Source organism: Catharus ustulatus, chromosome 3 (assembly GCF_009819885.2).
Source record: "Catharus ustulatus isolate bCatUst1 chromosome 3, bCatUst1.pri.v2, whole genome shotgun sequence".
In the NCBI taxonomy this organism is placed as follows: domain Eukaryota; kingdom Metazoa; phylum Chordata; class Aves; order Passeriformes; family Turdidae; genus Catharus; species Catharus ustulatus.
The window spans coordinates 18,190,673-18,210,047 of NC_046223.1; the positions used below are offsets into that span (position 1 = coordinate 18,190,673).

Sequence of the window (19,375 nt, forward strand, 5' to 3'; positions counted from 1 at the left end):
TGCATGTGTGCTCACAGACAAGTGTGGTTTCTGTAGGAACTTCCTACTTACAGAAAATATTTACTATAGGTTGGTTACAGGTATTTGGAAATGTATTGGTCTTCTTTACAGTAGCAACAGGTTTTAGTGATTCAGCTGCACTGAAGATAAAATTACCGAAACTGCCGTGAGGTGAAGTGCGGTCAAAATAAAAATATCTTAATCAGCATTATTTTACAGTGTTCACTTAATCAGGAAGAAAGTGAAGATGATTGTAGCTGAGAAATAGAGTGCCGGATCTGGTGCACAGTTAGCTACTTAAACTTTATGATATGGTCTTTATTCTCAAGTGGGCCAAATCAAGTTTATTACAGGCAATTTACATCCTAATGGTACTGAACTTTCAAATGATTAATTATTTTTTTATTTTAGTGGCATTAGTTTTAAGGTAACTCTGGAAGAGTGCTGAAGTTCTAGGATCTTTGGAGACCTTTAAGGAGTGTGGTTTCTTTAATAAAGGGCTGCTGTTGAGGACATAACTCCCTGAAATGTCACAAAACTTAAGAACAGTTCTTGAAACATGACTTAATTATGAAGTGCAGTAGTTTTTTTCCTTGTGTCAATGCAAAAGAACTAGACACTATTGTACCTGTTCAATTGTACCCAGTTTGAAATACAAGGAGCAAGCAAATGAGTAGTTTGCAGTCCTTGCAGTACAAAATAGTAGATAGAGGGTGATGGCATTTAAAATGGCATGAGGTATGGGTGGAAGAGGAGCTTAAGCTGTCCAGGGGGAGCAATTTCTGTGGACAAAGGGAAGGTGTTTCTTCTTCTTTTGTGGCTGGGTGCTTGAAATTCCAATAAAAAACAGTTGTGGAGATGTATCTTACTTTAATCTAGTTAGAATTCCTTCTCACAACACCCAAGTTCCTATTCAGTATATTTTTTAATATTTCCATTTTACATACATTATATTTAAGTAGGTTTTGCTTTTCTGAATTTTAACTTTATTTTAATATTTGAAATTCAGTTTAATGTAATGAGTGCAGGACTTGATATAACATTTTCATTTCAAATGTTGTCTATAAGGGCTGAAATAGGAGTGTAATTGTGTGCATTTGTACAAACTCTCTAACTCTGCTTGGGGCTTTTGAGCTGTGTTGTCATGCAAATACAAACAAGTGTCAGTGAAACCTGCAGTATGTGAAGTGCTTTATGAGCAGGTTTATGCCATGCTCTTAGAGAGGATACAGGGTTCATCAGTACATATGTTCATACTGCCAGTGACATCCTGAAAAGGAATTTGCCTGCTGTTTTGGGTTTGGCTGCATTAGTGTCCTTCTGCTGAGGAACTGTCTGCAGGAATGTGTGGAGAATTTAGGGGGAAGAGCACCATGATGGAGGAGTGAGGCAGCACTCAAGTGATTTGTGTGCTGCGTTTTGACAAGTTCTAGGTCTAAGTGCTGGCTAAGGGTGTATGGCTATGGCTTCCTTCATTTTAGAGAAGGAAAATTGGTGGAGAGTGTGCTCATTCCCCTTTTCACAAGGATTAGAGCATATCATTTAACTAATCAAAGAAGATTAAAAGTGCTTTAAGTTTTACAGAGCTTTTACAACATTTTTTTCCTCCTCAAAAGCAAAGATTTCCTATTTTAGTTGCTCATGTAAGATGTAATGTGACTCTCAGTATCAGCAAAAAAAATCAAAAGTCTGACCTCAGTATGTTTGCTTTGTATAGATATTTTCTTTTAATTAAAATCCTGAGGGGAAAGGAAGGCAAGGGAATGGAGTGTAAGACAGTATCCCTTAAAATCCTTCTTTCTGTAGCTTCAGAAATGGAGACTTCTGCAGTGCTGTAAAATATCTGGGAATCTGAGCAAGGGACTCAGTGGACTGAAGTTGCTGGCTTTCTTCTGGTAGAACATTTCTATGTTAGTACAGCATGCACCAGAATTTCTAGAGAGGGCTCATTTCTATATTTTAATTGAGAGGATTATTTAAATTATAAATTAAATACATGTTGAATAATTCTTTTGAGGGCTGCAAAAACAAAAAGGAAACGATGAAATTATTGATACTTCCACAACTACTTTGAGAGAGTACATGCTTCAGGCCTTAGTTGTGGTTATAACAGTAGTTGGTCTTCAGAGTAGAGTGCTGTTAATTGATCCATTCTTCCTCTTCTTTTCTTTTTTCCCCACTCCCTCACTGAAGTGTGGTTGCATACTCTGTTTATTGCACAATGTTTGATTTTATTCTCTGATACTCATCAACACACAGTGTTCCACAAACAGCTCTTTTTCCAGAGTCTAGTCAGACTAGAAGGTGTTATATCCGCTTTACATAATAAAAGTAATGCTTCAAAGAACTAAGGATTCTCCTTAAAGTATTCCTTTTTGATGTCTGATTTATTTTGATTTTTCAGATCATTTAGTAATTCTAAACACAGGTATGATTGATTTAATTTGTAGCTGAAACGTCCAGCATATTTTGACAGTGAAATACCAGCATACTGAATTATTTGTCAGTCATTGGGGAATGTGAAGTTTAAACTTGACTCTCGGAAGTGTGATTTTAATTTACTTATTTCCAGCTCTGGGATAGCATGAGGGAGTCAAAGCAGCGTTCTGCTTTATAAAGTGTAAGGCCACCTTCTTCCTTCTCTTTTATTTTGGCCTTTCAAGGTTTTTAAGTATCACAAAACTTTCTTCCTGTCTGCTCTTGATTTGCTCCCAGAGTGTTTCCAACCCCTTTAATAGGTGGAACAGGAGTCTTGTAGCACAGCCAGTTAAGTCTTGCTTTAGAATTCCAATCCACAGCAGGATTAATTAAAGTTCAATATTTTACTTTGCTGCTAGTATAATAATATTTAAACATAGGGTGGTTTATTGAAATTCTTGGGATGAGAAAGAATGGTAATATTAAAAAAATAATGGCTATATCTTGATGTGGTATGGAAGTGTTGTCCAGATCTGCAGTGGGTGTTTTGTGAATACAGGGATTATTTTTCATCTGAATCTGGGGAAGGAAAAATCAGAACTACTCTAGTATGTTTGGGAAAGGTATTTTATTTTTCTCCCTGATTTTAAAGTTCCTGTTGAAGAATATTTTGTGGTAGCTGTAACCAAAGATGTCTGGATGGTCTCTACTTGACCTTGATGCAAACACAGTAAGATCCAGAATATTGTGTCTGTCTATACCATAGTACAGGAATTTGTGGACATGCTTTTCATTCCTGGAAAATGCCAGATTCTTAACTTGTACTTAGAGATGCTGGCACTTAACTGTTCTTCAGGGAAAACATGTTAAAAATGTTTGAAGGGAGTGAAAACTGAATCTTAGCTGTTAAAACCGAGAAGGGTATTTATTGCTTTTTTTTTTTTACATTGTCTTGCCCAATGTTCTGTAATTCAGCTGCTATCGCTGTTGACTCCAGCATTTCACCCTGATTTCCTCCAGAGAGTTGGCAGAAACTGCAGAAAAACCTTCTTGGCTGTTCTGCCAACCTTAGGTGGGTGGAGAGGAGATATTTTTTTTCCATCTCCTCTCAGATTATTCTTCAAGCAGCTCTGCCTTGCTCATTGTCAATTACTTCCCCTCAGTTTTGAGAAATACTGTTTATTTTGGGAGCGGTTGTCTCTCACACCTCCTTTCTGGAGTTTTTTGAATGCTTTGATTAAGGTCTGTCTTAACTCAAAAATGCTATTTACACATTTTATAATCACAGCTGATAGAAGCCAGTGGAAAATAAATACTTTAGGTTTGGATCAAGCCTATAAAGTGGGAACACTTGCTAAGTTCCTTTCAGGAAATTTCGAAACTGCAGAACACTTTTAAAAAACAGAGCTGTCAATATATTATTCTGTTTTGGGTTTGAGGTGACTGAATTTTGTTGGTTTTTTTTTTCCTCAAAGATAGCACTAGGAAGAATTTGAGAACCTTCTGATATTTAGGTAAATGACAATCTCTTAGATTATTTGTTTTTTCTCATTTACATGGGGAAGCTCTGTATGTATTTTAATAAATACTTTTAGCTAGTGAAGCAAAGAGGGTTTTGTCTTGAAATGGCAAGCAACTAGTTTCCCATGGTGATTGTTTTCTTTCCCAATCTATATCCTTCAGAATGAACTTTTCACCATTATTGTTGGCAATTCTGGTGGATGCAGTTTTTAATTTCTCTACCTTTGGCTTGACATGATCATTTACTTTGAACGGTGCAATGAGCAGAAGGCTGGATTTGCTCTGGGATGCCTGGATCACTAAAGAAGCCTGTTTTGTAATTTGGGAAGTAAGATATGGGTATCTTACTGCAACCTGTCAGTCAAGGGTACAGTCTTAGCAGAGTTAGCCAGCTTGTTTATCCAAAAGCAAATACAGCATCAGTGAGACACCAGGAGGAATTCCTGAACACTTTGTTTTGTTTGTTACGTTTTGTTTTCTATTTAAATTGGTTGTGGGGACACATTCCCAACTGCTGCTCCAGGCCGGCTGCACTTTCTTTAACAGTCAACATGATCTTCATCTCACTTGGGTTTGATTTCAACCCATGTCTGCAGTAACCCTGGTTCCCTTCAGTGCTGTGCCAGGGAGGGGAAGGGGCACTGGCAGGTGAGGGAGAAGCAGGAAGCTGTGAGCAGGTTAGCCTGAGAAAGTCGGAATTCCGGGACTAGCCTTGCCCAAGCTCTGCAGACAGAAATTTGGAGCTGGAGGGAGAGGGAGCAAGGCAAGAGCATGAGACTAACTTCTTTAATAAAGCATCCATGCAGCTGTTTTACTATTTTGATGTCATTTTGTGTAATCCTAATACTAAACTGCATTGGGCTATCAGCCGTGTCGCTGCCATCCCTGTGTCAGCTCTTTGGAAGGAGTAGACTTTTATCTCCAAGAGTTTAAGAGATAACCCCCTTAGTATTAAATAGGCTGTAAGTAATGCTAATAACTGCTTCTCCACTGTAAACATGATATACAGACTGTTGAAGCTCAATGTCACTACTGCAAAGCCCATTGTTTTGCCTCTCTTCTGCTGGATGGTTGTTGTAATTATAATAAAATCCTGCTTTCCAGGGCCAGAGGGTAGAACATATGTTCCTCTGCATGCCTGCCTTGGCAACTAGACTTCTCCTGAGTGTTTTTCTATGTGTTTAGCATGTTACTTCTGATGGAGCTCTGGTTAAATTTCGACCAGAAAAAAAATCTCAATCTCTAAATTTCTAGTATTCTCCTTTTTCTGAATTTTATTGTTTGTATGCATTATAGGCATAAATAGAATGAATGGCTAGAGCATGAAAAGTAGGGAAAGATCCATAGAAACTTAAATAAATTGAAAGACTGGTCCATGGCAGGTTCACCTTGTTTAAAAACACAGCCTAACTTACTCCATCAGTGCACTGGTCACCCAGAGGGCGAAATGGGAGATAGTTTTTCCTTGCCATGTGTAAGTGATTCAATAAGTACAAGGAATCTTGCCAAGAGGGTGGTGGCACAGTTTTCCCAGGCAGGGTGAGATCGGAAGTACTGGCCAGGTGGAGTGGCCAAGTGTTTTCACAGAATAGATTTTGTAGGCCAAGTCTTATCTCTCCATCTCCTCCACAGAGATTGATAACATAGAACATTTTTCAGAGCAGCTGTCTCCATGAACATTGTGTATGACTTGTCAACATGTGGTCGTAGAGAACATACTGGAAAGTTTTATATAATGAATTTCCAGTTCTTGCTGAGTTGAAAACCAGCAGGAGAAGGCAGCGACCAGGCTGCCCACACTTATCCCTCATTTGGAGGAGGAAGAGTTCTCTTTGGCACAGCAAACTGCAGCTCCCTAATCTATATCACACATGGCTACCAACTTTGACAAGGGGTTTGTCTGTGGAAAAAATCAGCTATGCCCCTGTGTATTTCTGTATGCTGAATGCAGCAGCAAAGGAAATGCCCATACTGCCTCTTGCTCTCAAAAATCTGCAAAAAAAGTGTGTCACTCTCATATCAACTGTGAAGAAAACTGCAGCTCCTGCAGAAAAAGAGAGTGTTGTTTTCTGTTCAGTTCGTGCTGATTCTGTTTAGAGAGACAGTGGTGTAAATGAGGGCTGTGTTCCTGCAAATCTGCTTTTCAGGGACCCCTTGGAACACACTATTTTGAAAAGCATTCCCTGGCCTGACTGTTTGCTCTGTCTATAAGGCTTGCAGGGCACTTCCAAACTGGTTGCAAAAGGTCTGCCTGTTAACCTCCTAGTCTGGAAAGCTGCATGGATGAAATGCTGTCTGAAGAGAAGCCTTCCAAGACCTCAGGCCAGGCCAAGTTTTCTATACTTAACATTGCTGTTGCCACAAGAGCAGCAGATGTTTGCACAGCAGACAAACAACGTTGATGATAAAGCAAATTGACCTTTTTTGGAACAAACTATTTGGAGCACATTCCTAGGGCAATTTTTTTTTTTTTTTAAATCTTTTTTTATCTTTTTTTTTTCTGGGGGTCTATCTTTCTTGGCTGTACATTGACATCTCTGCTAGAGGTGATAAAAAAATTACAGAGGAGGGAGATTTTACAAACTTTTCCACTAATGCTGATGCTACGAATCATTTAACCTACTCCAAACCTATTTTTGTCATCTTTATTTTACTGAAGTAGTTATAGTGATGTTTATTTTTCCAGAGTCCCTATGGGAACCCTGGAAGATTTCAGAATGTAATAATTAAAGAATGACAGGCCTTTCCTTGCAATATAAAGTGAGGAAGAGCTTTGTGGTTTAAACAGCTATGCTGTTGCTTGTTAGCAAGAAATGCTGCCTTGTACTCTAGCCAGGCCTATAATGGTCAAAAAATGTTGAAGTTGAGAACTACACGTTTGTTTTCAATCAGTTGTTTTTCAAGTTAAAAGGCTCTAATGGCTTGTTTTAATTTGTTCAGTAGTATTCATCAGTAGTATTAATATTTGTATTCAGTCACTTAGTGTAGCACAGATCAGGCTGTCTGTAAGGCAGTACATTTTCTTATTACTTTTTCTACTGCAAGACCTTTCTTTTAAGGAACAAAAGATTATTGAAAGTTTAGGGAATCTCGGTGAACTTGAGTAATAGACTTTTGTTTAAATTGCATTTTGGCAGTACTAAAAATGTAATATTAAACCTGTATTTTAAATTTACAATTCAATATTTTGAATAAAGTTATTATAAATGCTAAGCAAAAGTAGCACTACAGTGAAAATCTCAGTGTTATATGGCTGCATCTTTATTATTTGGACCTAATGCTGGGTTTTTTTAATCATAAGCTGATGTTCCTGTATTTGGAACAGATGTAATTCTTGGGAGAGAATTGATTCCTGGTATCTGATAAATTTCAGAAAAAAGAGACCAGGTTCAGACTTTGGAACCACTGAGATTTTTAAAGGGTTTCATTTATTGCAACCACAAATGTTAGTAGAACTGTGCTGTAAACAAATCCCTGCATTTTTGCATCATTGTTGGTCAGATGTGGTTTAGAAAGCTGCTTTGAGGACTTGGATGAAAACATTTTCTGGGGCTTTTCAGATATCAAAACTATAGGTAGCTTGTGTCTTGACTCAGTTTTTAAGATTGCTTTGCTGAAGAGAAGTCAGTAGGCTTTTGGACAAGGATGCTGCAGTGCCTTGAAGGGCTGCATGATTAGTATTAAAGTTCAAAATGGAATTGCAGGTTTTATTAGGATTGTTTCATAACATTAGAGAGACAAAATACTGAATTCTAGGAGAACCCAAACTTGGTTTCTTACATGTGTCTAGGTCTGTTTAACTTGGTTCTTACTTAGGGTCATTTGCTTTTAGAGCTTTGAAAACAGTTCCCCATTTCTGTTTAGAAATGTTCTTCTGAACAAATAGTTCTGCAATACGATGCCTGTTACAACTCTTCCCTGCAAATAAAGCTGCACTAATTCCATCAGTGCATTCCATCAGTGGAGAGAGAAATGGACATAGATGGGCCCTGTACCCTCAAAGCATAAGCTAATACAATTTTTATGGGCCTTGTAAAATGGCAACTTTACAATGTGCTTTTTTTAGGGTTTTTGTGATTTAGGAATGTGATGGTCAGTGCCTTGTCTGTTACAAAAATACTGGCCCCGTTTTCATAGATGTGAAACTGGGTGAAGTATCTCGAGTTGCTTGTTTGGAATCATTGGGCTAGACTGCCTTTGAGCCAGAAATTGAATTCGTGTTTCTGAGACCCATCCCAGTCCTGATTATACAACCTTCTCATATGAACCATATTTACTAAAGTATCTATTTCAGTGATAGGATTTCTTTTGTGTCAAATATTGAACATGCCTTTAAAACAATAACTTTATGAAGAAATCCTTTTCCTGCTAAATCACTTCAAGTTTAATTTTTTTCTTTTTTTAACTAAGGGTTGTACTATGTATGTTTTGATGTAGAGTTATCAGTAACTTGGATGTTTTGCATGCATGCAGAGTGAACATATTAATGAACTAGGACTGGTTAATTGTAGTGCTAAATGGGGCTGAAAGAGAGGAATAGTGCTCCTGGGACTGTATTACAAACAGTGCAAACAGTGCTGGGTTTTTACCTGTCAGGAATACAATACGTTATTTTGCTTACTGCTTTCAAATATATTTAAAAAAAGAGAGGGAAAAGAAGAGGAAAATTAAACTTAATGTGAAAATACATTTTTTTTTCACTGAATGTACTAATAATGTCTTGAGAGCAACGTATCTTCCTTCCAAAAACCAGAAATTGACTGTTAAGTGTTCCCTATGCTGAAGAAGTAGTTTTCTTAAACATTGCATAACACATTGTGTAGGCCAGTGTTACCCTTCCACTCACCACTCATCACCATTTTAATTTTTCATTGAATACAGTATTGTTTGGCTGATGGGCAAATAAATAAGCATTGTCCAAAGTGAACTCATTATATTATACTTTGCTTTTGCAACCAGTTGTATAGCACAGATGCAGTGGATGTCTGTGAACTCAAATTCTGTGGAAAAATATAGGCAGCTTGACTCTGCTTTTTTTAAAATAAAAGAAAGCAAAAGCAGGTTTACTTCACAAACCTTTTTCTCATAGGTATTTTGACTTAGTTCTTACTTCATTATTTCTAGCCTTAAACTTAATTATATTCCTTTAGGATATACAGGTATATAAGCAAAATGATCCCTTGTTTTTAGGCCTCTGATTGCATCTCTTTTGTGTTACTGTTACTTTGTTTTTTGATTTTTGCGTGGGTTTTTTGGGTTTTAAATGATTCTTTTTTTTTTCCTTTTGTTTCAGCCAAACCTTTTACATCTAAAGTGAAACAGATGCGACTACATAAAGAAGATTTTGAGATTCTGAAGGTGATTGGTCGAGGAGCCTTTGGGGAGGTACGTGTGAAGAGGTGGAAGGGTTTGGAAAATTCTCTTGCAAACCTGCAGCACTGAGGAGAAACAGTTAATAACAATACACTGATACACAGGTTTTTATGTTATTTTACCATAATGGATATTATAGGACCACCTAATGTTTGATGCAAGTGCATCTTGTTTTATACATTCTTTGATAGCTCTTTTTGGGTCTTGTGGATTTTCAGAGAGCAGGCAGGCTCACATGGATTAAGAGACCATGTTTCAACTCTTTGAGGATAAATCATTTGCTTGACTAATTATTTCCAGTCAGGAGGTGGAGACCAGTGTGTAACTGATGGTATAGAGATCTAACAATTGGTACTTTTCCTAATAACTATACAACCTGAAAGTGGTTTTCAGCAGCTTAAATAGCCAAATATTGGCACTGACATTCCAACAACACAGAGAAATCTCTCTGTTCCTGTCATTTAGTTTCCTATTTTAATGAACATTAGAATATTTTTCCTGTATTTCTTTTAAGGACTTCAGCAGATGTTACTTTCTTTTTCAGTAGTTACCTACTATCAAACTGTACAATTTTTTTGCTGCTTCTGATTAAGCTCTAATTTGAAGTTGCCAGACAAGTTGTTGATCTCTATGAAACTTTAAAATGTTAGCTTTCTGCCCCTGTTTCTCTTAATTCTTTTGGGTGCATGAGTTTTGTTTTTCATGCAGTACAGTGTAGGAAGAGCAATCTAATGTACAACACTGCCTTGAGATTTTCATAGACAGATATAGTGCAGCTGTGGGTAGTGTGTAAAGCTGCTGCAGGAGGTACTCCATACTGCTACAAAATACACATGAACTTATACCTGAAGAATAAGAAAAAAGATTTTTTGATCAAAGTCTCCATTGCCTTTGGAAATGGAAGTTCCTTTGATAGGAGAGGATTTCTGGAGGCTCTGGCATGTGACAGAAGAGTTGTTCTCAGATTCACTTACATGCTTGCATCTTGAGTGAAAAATCAGTCTTTGTTAGTCTGTGATTATAGAAGAGCAGACTCCTGTAGGTAGTATGTAAGGAATAGGAATTTTTACTGTAGTGTGTGCATATATAATCATTGGGCAGATATAAAAATAACAAAAAGAAGCAGTATTTATTTGGCTACTTTATCTCTCTTGGTTTTGCTCCATCTGGAGTAAAGCTTCTTTATAAAGGAGACTGGTGGCTGAAGTTAGGCATGGATAATTTATCTCTAGTCTAAACCTCTGCCACAGAGAATGTTGCAATCTCCATTTTGATGTAAACACTTCTGCTTAAAAAGATTAACCTTGGTCTGTGCTACCATAGGGGCTGCAGCTGAGTTCATGTACAGATTGTGTTAAACATGAGAAAAATCGCTGATGCTGGTGCCTTCTTGTCAGAAGGATCATACGTGAAATTTGCCTTCTATTGTGTTTTAAGAGAAGTCATTTTTGTCTGCTAAATCAGCATCGAACTCCACAGCAGCTAAACCGCAAAGAAACTGTAGTTCTTTCTCAGGAAGTTCTTTGTGGTGAATCATCCCATGAACAGTGAGAATGTAACTTTCCCCATCCCCTTCTGGGGACAGTCTGTGTAATTGGTTAGTTCTTCTCTTCTAGGAACAGTGCTTCTTTCTAATTCCTTATCTGAGGAAGATAGCATGATTCTATTAATTGTCAAAATCTTCAGTAAGGGGAAAACTGCAGTTCTTTCAGCGAAGATGTTTGGGGTTTTATGTTCTTAAAGTAGGACTTAATAAATATCTGGAATGTCTTGCTAGCTTAGCAAAGACAGGTTCTACACAGACATTTGTCTAAGAAAAGAAGTTCTATATGAAATTGTTAATTTTCCTGTAAAATGACCACTAAATATCTGAACAAGATTGAAAAAAGGACCACCAAATTTTACTGCTACTTAAACTACAAAAACGATATTAATACTAAATTGCACAATACTTGTATTTCCTGAGACAGATTAAGAAATCTGAAAGAATGTATTTTCTTTCCAGCAAACTATAAATGAGACCAAGGTTGCTCTAGGTTACTGGGAGGGGTAATTTTTGTCTCCTGAATCAACATAATTCTGAAATTCTGTAGACTACAAAGTTAGTGCAAGTTTTCTTTGGCACAGTCTCAGACTTGTTCTTATTTTGATTTTACGCTACTCAATTTCTTCAATTTGCATAGTCAAGAAATATTTCTCTTTTTGTTTTTACAAGTTTAATGCAGAAAAAAAGTAGTTTAAACTAGTTACTGCTTATAACTGTAAGAGTTCATTGCTCCTGGTTTTGTTTTTATCCTTTTTTCTGCCTTCTGAGAAGGCTTCCTTTTTTATCAAATTATTCACATGCCCCTTCCCTCTGCATGCATACATTTACTTATTTACAATTATATGTAAGAGTGCTGTCTTTAGAAAACACAGATGTTTTGCTTGGGGGAGGAGCAGGATTATCATGGTAAAATTAATAATGTGGGCTTCAAGTGTTTCTTTGTGCTGGCTTTGAGCAGCAGGGTTTGAAAAACCTCAAAACAAAGACTTTTAATTTGGGAGCTGAAAAATGCTTCTAGGAAAGGTGAAGAAACTGGGCAACAGCTCTCAGTGGTGTCCCTCAGCAATATAAAAATGCAGCTTAGTGAAAGTTCTGTCAAATACCAAAATTTTCAGTTGATTCTGCTATAGCTTTGAAAAAAATACCTGTGCATGCTTATGCTAGCAAATACTAGATTGTTATGTGGTTGATGTTTTGAAGATGATGAATTCTGTAGCTTGAGAATGAGTAGTTACTCCTAATTTTTGTCATAATTACAAACAGTAGCATTCTTTTTTGTCTGCTTGTTCTTGCTGGACAAGAAAACCAGTGCTGAATCTTCTTTTCTACTTTTATTGTTGTTCTTTTTTCTTTTTCTCTTTATTTCAACTGTAATAGCTTCTGTTCTTGGTTTTTTTTTTTCTGTATAAGGCTATTGCTTTTTAATCAAAGGGAAAGTGCAGACAAATACTGTAGAGACAAATAGCCAAGCTTGGGGCAGAAGGTGTCTGACAGTATGCCAAACTAGACTGCTGTTTGTGGGAAAAATGGAAAATGGTTGGAACACTGGGAAAAAATATTAATATCTGACTAAACCCAAGATGTTTACATCAGCACATACCAGTCTATTTTTTTTTTTGGATTGCTCACAGGAAAATAAAATGTAAAAAAAAAATCCCCTACCTCTAAAAAGTCTGGTTTTAAGAAGTTCCAGTAGCAAGACACTTCAGAATCACTAGGACAGGAATGATTATTCTTTCTTCAATCTTGACAGCTTTGCTGGGGAAGGGAAAAGATCAAAACCAAACTCTGTGTGTATTTGTGTCTTTGTGTAGGTAGTAAATACTCTGCGTACATGTAAACACTGCCTGGGTCTGTAATCATGATTTAGAATTTTTTTTGTTACAATTAGAAACTACATCAGTCTGTTCATTGTTGAAGTGTTGGATTTTACTTTCACAGTCTCAGAATAAGCATTTTAGAATTTACTTTTATAAAACACTGAGACACCCCCAAAAATATGCTGTGATTGCAGAAAGAGGATGGTGATGTCTGTGGTCTTTTGTGTGTGGTGGTTATTGATATGGAATAACATTAATAGCTTTCACAGACTAAAAGCTTCAGACTAACTGTAAACACAGCTGGTAAACACGAGTCTATTTTTCTTCTTTAGTCACTCTTCAATGCTGTTACACATTTGCAGAAGGTACCAAGTCCTCGTTGAGGCCACAGAAGGCCTGTATTCCAGATCTTCACCAAAGGCAGTGCCATAGCTCCTGCAGTTGTGTCCAAGTGGATGCTGAATAGGAGACTGGAAATTCAGGCAGCTGTGCAGTTTTACTGTGGGTCTTTCAATAACCAAATCCTTTGCAGAATAACATAGCCTTGCACTAGCATGCTACAGGCAAGAAATGAAGTACTGAAATTTGCCTTGAAATATTTGTATTGTCTTATGCCTGTACTCCAGTGGTTAATGGTGGGGGAAAACTTACTTTCCATGCTGGGCAGCATGAGCTTCTCAGTTTTAGGAGCAGCAGCCTTTTAATTTTTCCCTGCAAGAGTCCCAAACCCTTAAAGGTCTTTGGGGCACAACTAGCTTCATGCTTGTGTTGGATACAGTTTGAATACTGACCAGGTCCAATGTTAAGGCTTTCTCCTCCTGCCATTTCTCATTAGAAATTGATACAGATAATGGCTTTCCAGAACTTCTAACTAGGATTGAGCTGGTAAACCAAAAGAATAATCAAGATCAAATCCCTACCCTGGGCTATGTATCACTGCAGAGGATTCCTCTTTCCCTCAAAAAAAAATTGTGGTTCTTGGTCTTGGATTACCATAGCAAAGCAAACATTCCTTACGAATTAAAATTATTATATCACAGGCTAAAGTAATAATCCATTTTTGTTTTTCAAATCTGAAAGTTTCTTAATGGATTCTAAATCTGAACTTGAACCTTGTATGAGGTAACCTTTAAAAAATTCAGTCCATAAACCAGTTTAAACAAATAAATGTAGTGCCTTTCTGTCTTACCTCCTCTTTTTATCTCCTTGCCACTCCCTCCCCCTGCAACCCCAGCAGGCAGCAGTGTCAAGAGCAGGGCTGATAATGCACAGATGGGAAGTGACAGCTGCTTGGTCTGTGAATCTATAGCTAGGCAAGAGTCACACTGTGAGATACACGTTGCTTTAGACATCAGAGTATTGCAATCCTTCAACCTGTGCTTTTGCCTCATTTGTGAAGCTGTTGCAGCTGATGACACATTTGAAGGTGGTTGAAAGTGGTTTGCATGGCACTTTCTTCAAACTGTCTGATCCAGTATTTCCTTCTCTGTTATCGCTGTCTTCACACATTGCTGGTTTACTGATTATGAAAGAGGTGAGAGGAATGCAGGATTCAACCTTTGTATTTTTTTTGTCACTGGCCTGCAGGATGAAGATGATGCTAATCTGTGTGACAGCATGTTGGTTTGTAACCAGATGCACACAGAAATAAACTTTTATCTGCTTTTAAGATTCCTTTGAAAGGGAAGAGGCAGAACAGGATAGTTGGAGAATGGTTGTTTAGTGATTATTAAACTTTTGTATGGGATGATAATAATGCTGGTCTAGTTCTGATCAGCAGCTTTGAGTTTGTAGCACTTTTATACCCATTTTGGTTAAGACACTGAGCTTTCCATACCCAGGGAAGCCTGAACTGTGAAAACAGTTTGTGTAGAAGTTTGTGTAAACTTCTTCCCTCCCTCTTTCCTAAAAATATTCTATGTTAGCTTATATTATAGCTAAACAAAACGAATATTCTCAGAAAAGGATGGTGTCAGTGAACTTTGTTAATTTATTATTACAGAGGCCTATGGCATCTAATGTTTCAGAAGCTATGAGGGGAGAAGGGGAAGCTGGGCAGGCTTGTTTTGTTAAGTTTTACTTCTGTAGAAATTGTGCATTTCATTGTTTCCCTGCTGCTCACAACAGACATGATAAAGAGCTCGTTGAACTTCAGGTGGAAAAATGTGAAGTCATTCCATGTGAAGAAAATCTAGTGCATTATTTGAAATGCGAGTGGAAGTTTTCTATGGCAAAACCTACAGTTTTATTTGTGTCTAAAACTAAAACCACATTTTTTAACTTGATTTAGAATCTGATACACTTACTTTTTTGTGAGGGCTCTGAGATTAAATTATTCTGTATCACTGAAGTGCAGGAATATAAAGCATAGAGCCAGAGAGCTTCATGACACTGTGATAGAGCAAGAAGTGTGATGGTCAGAAATACCAGTTTACATTGACTGTCACCTAGAAAAAATTATACATAGGGGAAGTGTGATAGGTAACAAAAGCTTACAATAGACTTGGAATTTTCTTGTATTATTGAGCTGTTTGTGTCTTGATGGTGTGGTATTGTGTGCATAGTAAAAACGTGTCCAGAGCGCTCTGGAAAAAAACCTCCTAAGCTGCAAGGCTACATAAAAATGAAAGCAATATGCATTTTCTTGTTTTAACTTATTTATCTTTCATTTCTCCTTTCCAGGTTGCAGTAGTAAAACTGAAAAATGCAGATAAGGTTTTTGCCATGAAGATACTTAATAAGTGGGAGATGCTGAAGAGAGCTGAAGTAAGATTACAGTAATGTTTTCCATGACTTTGTCCCCTCTTACTCTGCTGCATTGTCATTGCTCTGTCCACAAGTCTCCATGTTCATTAGAGGGATGGAGAAGTGCTTCACTATTTACTGACAGTATAAAGATTAGTATTAAATACATTTAAAGCAATTCATCAGAAGGGTTTAAATGGCCTGAATCTTGACTTTTGTGGGGCTGAATGTTTTTGGCATTAGGCCTTTTCTGTAATTCCCAAGAATTACCAACTGCAGAAGTGATCTTTTAATGCATTTGTTCCAGTTGGGAATGCAGTCTTTAGCAAGCATTATTCATGCTGGAAGGTAGTTACTGAGCTATAAGAAGCTAACTGCTGAGCTATAGCTCATCAGGCCTATTAGTTTATCAGTAGTTAGAACTTAGTAAAGGCCCAATGAATAGACTGAAAAATCAGAAAGTTTCAAAATATTTAGAGTGCATGTTTCCTAAAAATGTTCATCTGCAGAAATATGTGATAAAAAGTTATAACTGGAGTCCATTTTGTGTCTGGAACAGCACTTTTTCCAGCCTTCTTTTGCTTTAGCTGCCTACTTTCATTATACAACTCTCCTCTTCATAAAGTCCTTGATATATTTCCCCTGGATTCCTTTGAAAGGAAGCTTATGAAATGTAGCCTGCACCTGAATACTTGTGTATTAATTTTAGATGGAACATGTATCTAAGTCTCTAATTTGCTTTGAAATTCTTCATCTATGCATACTAAAAATACACTCATAAATATCTAGTTTTATATCTGAGACCTCAACTTTGCTGCTCTCAGGCTGCCTTGCTGTTCAACTGCTTCCAAGTTTATTCTGATTTCCGCATTTATGTTTTAATTACATCTTGGTAGGAAGTGAGATCAATGGGAAACCATCACACATTAAAAAAAAAAGTATTCAGACAAATTAAAGCCAATTTCTGATGTGTGCACATCCTGTCTCTTTTAATGAAAATGTTATCACATTAAGAAGTATAAATGGCTGCAGATTGTGGTTAGATGTGCACACTGTGTTTCCTTTTTATCCAGAAATTATTCAGATACCGAGCAATCTGGCAGTAGTCTTGATACAAAGAGGTATTTCTCTCCAAGACAAATGTCTTTACTGTAAGTTTTATTATTTCAGTGAAAAAGAAAAGACCAGGAATAAAGGTCCACTCTATTTTTAAATGTACACTCTTAAAGTGATTTTGAAAACTGGTTTTTTTCATTAACATACAGTTATAAATAGGTTTCAAAAATTTTTCTTTATGCAAAGTATTAAAAATATTCTTCCCATGAGTCCAGCTGAATTTCTCAAAGTCTGAACGGTTAGCCTTAGAAGATTTACAGCTATGTTTTTCCATGTATTTGTAACCCTTGGGTATATTAGTGGAAAGAACTATCTGGAGTGAAAATGCATTATAAAGCATGACCTTTAGCAACTGTAACCTGTCGTTTTTAGACATTCATGAATTCTCTTCTTACTACTGATGGGGAGAATGACCCATTTTGGCTCCATTAGCAGCGTGCTGCGCTAACACTGAGATACACAGGAAAACTGGGCAGTCCAAAATCACCAGACAAGCATATAGATAGATCTGTATGTTCCTATACCTCTGCATCAACAGTGTGGGAAGTGGGAGTCATTTGTAAAAGGAAAAAGGGAGGATGGACTCAAAAGAGGCTTGAGAATGGCAGATTAATGTTGATGACTGCAAGCTCTGAGAGCAAAAACTTCGTTACAACAAAATTATATAAGTTGCAAAGTCAGTGTTCTTTTTAGTATAATACAGAGCATAAATTTTCCAAATAACTTGCCACTGTTGAGCTGGGATGTAGAACTGGGAACATTACTGATACAAGGAGTACCTGAAAGTGTGTGACATCTTGCTGTTACACTCCCAGACCTGTTACCCTGAGCGTTGACAGTCACTTAGAATCACATCAGAGTTACTTAGAGTGTGCTGCACTGGTGCCAGATGGGGCTCAGGAGAGACCAGGACAAATATTGTGCAGCATGGCAGCAGTCAGCACCCCCAGCAGGTGCTGAGTCTGAGCTGTGAGAGTTTGAGCACCCAACAGGTCAAATTCTTTGCTGATTGAAGACCATGATAACAGGAGAGACACGACCACAGCACTGAGTTGGCTCTGCTGTGAGAGCTGGATCAGATGACCTCTGGAAACCTCTGCCAAAAGTTCAAGGAGACTGCCTGGGGAAGATGAAATGTAATGCTGGAATAATGGAAGGCACAAAAAAAGGCTTTATTTTAAAAAAGCCTGATTGAGCCATGTTATAGTAATTAAAAGAACCGCTGCTACTATCTCTTTTTGTTGTTGTTGGATTTTTTTTTTACCACTTCAACTCTGGCTGTTGCTGTCTCAGCTGTGATCTACTGTGATAGTAGCTGTTGCTTCAGCTCTAGGCATGCTGCCCAGAGGTGGGTGTCTGGAGTGCTCAAGGAATGCACAGTCTTTTGTCAAACCATGGCAAAAACAAGTGGAATTATATAAACTCTCTGGTAACTAATTGTATGAATTGTGTCATAACAAGTAGAGAAATTACCTGTTATTTATCCTTGTGAAAGCAGGAGTTTATAGGTATTTCTCTCTGAAATATGACAAGAGTTTACAAACAAGGAAGGAAAAAAAAACAAGTTGAAGTATGGAACAGCTTTTCTTACTTCTGAAGATGATCCATGCTCATTCTCCTTCCCCAAATCTATTTTTCATTCAATAACCTTTGGAGGTATTTGTTTTAAGTATGTCTTGCTATTTTCTCAGATTTCACTGATTTATCTCCTGCATTGTGCAATGATTAAAATATATCATCTTAATTTTTCCTGGTCTGCATAGGTCTTACTCACTGTATTTACCAAAAAAATGACTTGTGATGGTTTATTTGCTTGGCGGAGGGAGTTACTTGCTGCTCTGTTTTTGCTGCATGTATTCTTGTGCATATCTCAATCTCAAATGATATTTCACTTTTCATTCTTCACTTTCTAAATCTCATGGCCATCAAAAGCCATGCCAGAGTTCTACTATTTTCCTATTGGATTTGGAAATCAAACTGAAAAACTAAAAGCCAAAGGTTTGAATTTCTTTTAAACTTAGCTGTCTCAAAAGATGGAACATCTTTGTGAAGAGCAGAGTGTGCTGGAATTAAACATGGTCTGTGTTTTTCTCAAGCTCTCCATCTGCCTTCTAAATAGAACCCGTACAATATTTTTCTTTCCTTTGCACTATGTTTTAGATTTTTTTTTTTCAGAACAAAATTGTGTATTGGCTTTGTTATTTGGTACCTTTTGTTTTCCTGTGATATTCACTTCAGAATCCACCCCTTTCAAAATGTTTATGGGATTTCTTTGCTGTAGTTTGTTTTTGGCTTTTCATCAGTTTGGTCATTTTTGTCTGTCATTCTGCAAAGTTGTTTCTGCTGAGGTATTTTTTTCACTACTCAGGGCAGGTTGCAAGACCTTTATTGGATTAAACCCTTGCTGCTTTGCACTTGGTTGTTTTCTTCACATTTTATCTTCTTTTATTTCATACAAACCTGTGTTCCACAATTAATACATTTGTTGGCAGTTCTTGTTCCTCCTTTGTTCCACTTGATAGGAAGGCACCTCCTGCCTCCTGTTTTTCTTTCCAGTGCATTGAGGGGAAACCTCTTGGGATGTCTGATCAACAGCTTATATCTTAGAGCAATATTCACTTCTCCCTGCTTTTCCTGAGCAAGGGGTGTGGAGAAAGTGGTTAATGATTATCAAAGTGATGACTACATGGAGTTATTGGCAGCTGCTTTCAAATGAAAAGAACTTTATGTGAAAACTCCAGTGTAAAACTAAGCTAACAGCATGATGAGATAAAACAACACAAGACTCCAGATTCCAGCTCTCTGACTCCTTGTACAGTTACAATTATCTAATGCC

The 19,375-nt window shown here is 37.3% G+C and overlaps 1 protein-coding gene across 9 annotated transcripts in view; it reads left to right on the forward strand.

Annotated features, from left to right (window-relative positions):
- CDC42BPA (CDC42 binding protein kinase alpha) overlaps positions 1-19,375 on the forward strand; it is a 182,934-nt gene that overhangs the window by 48,426 nt on the left and 115,133 nt on the right. For all 9 annotated transcript variants that reach the window (XM_033054677.2, XM_033054678.2, XM_033054679.2 and 6 more), the window contains exons 3-4: positions 9,233-9,324; positions 15,361-15,444. In XM_033054677.2, coding sequence (XP_032910568.1) covers positions 9,233-9,324; positions 15,361-15,444 — 176 coding nt within the window. The remainder of the gene's footprint in view (positions 1-9,232; positions 9,325-15,360; positions 15,445-19,375) is intronic.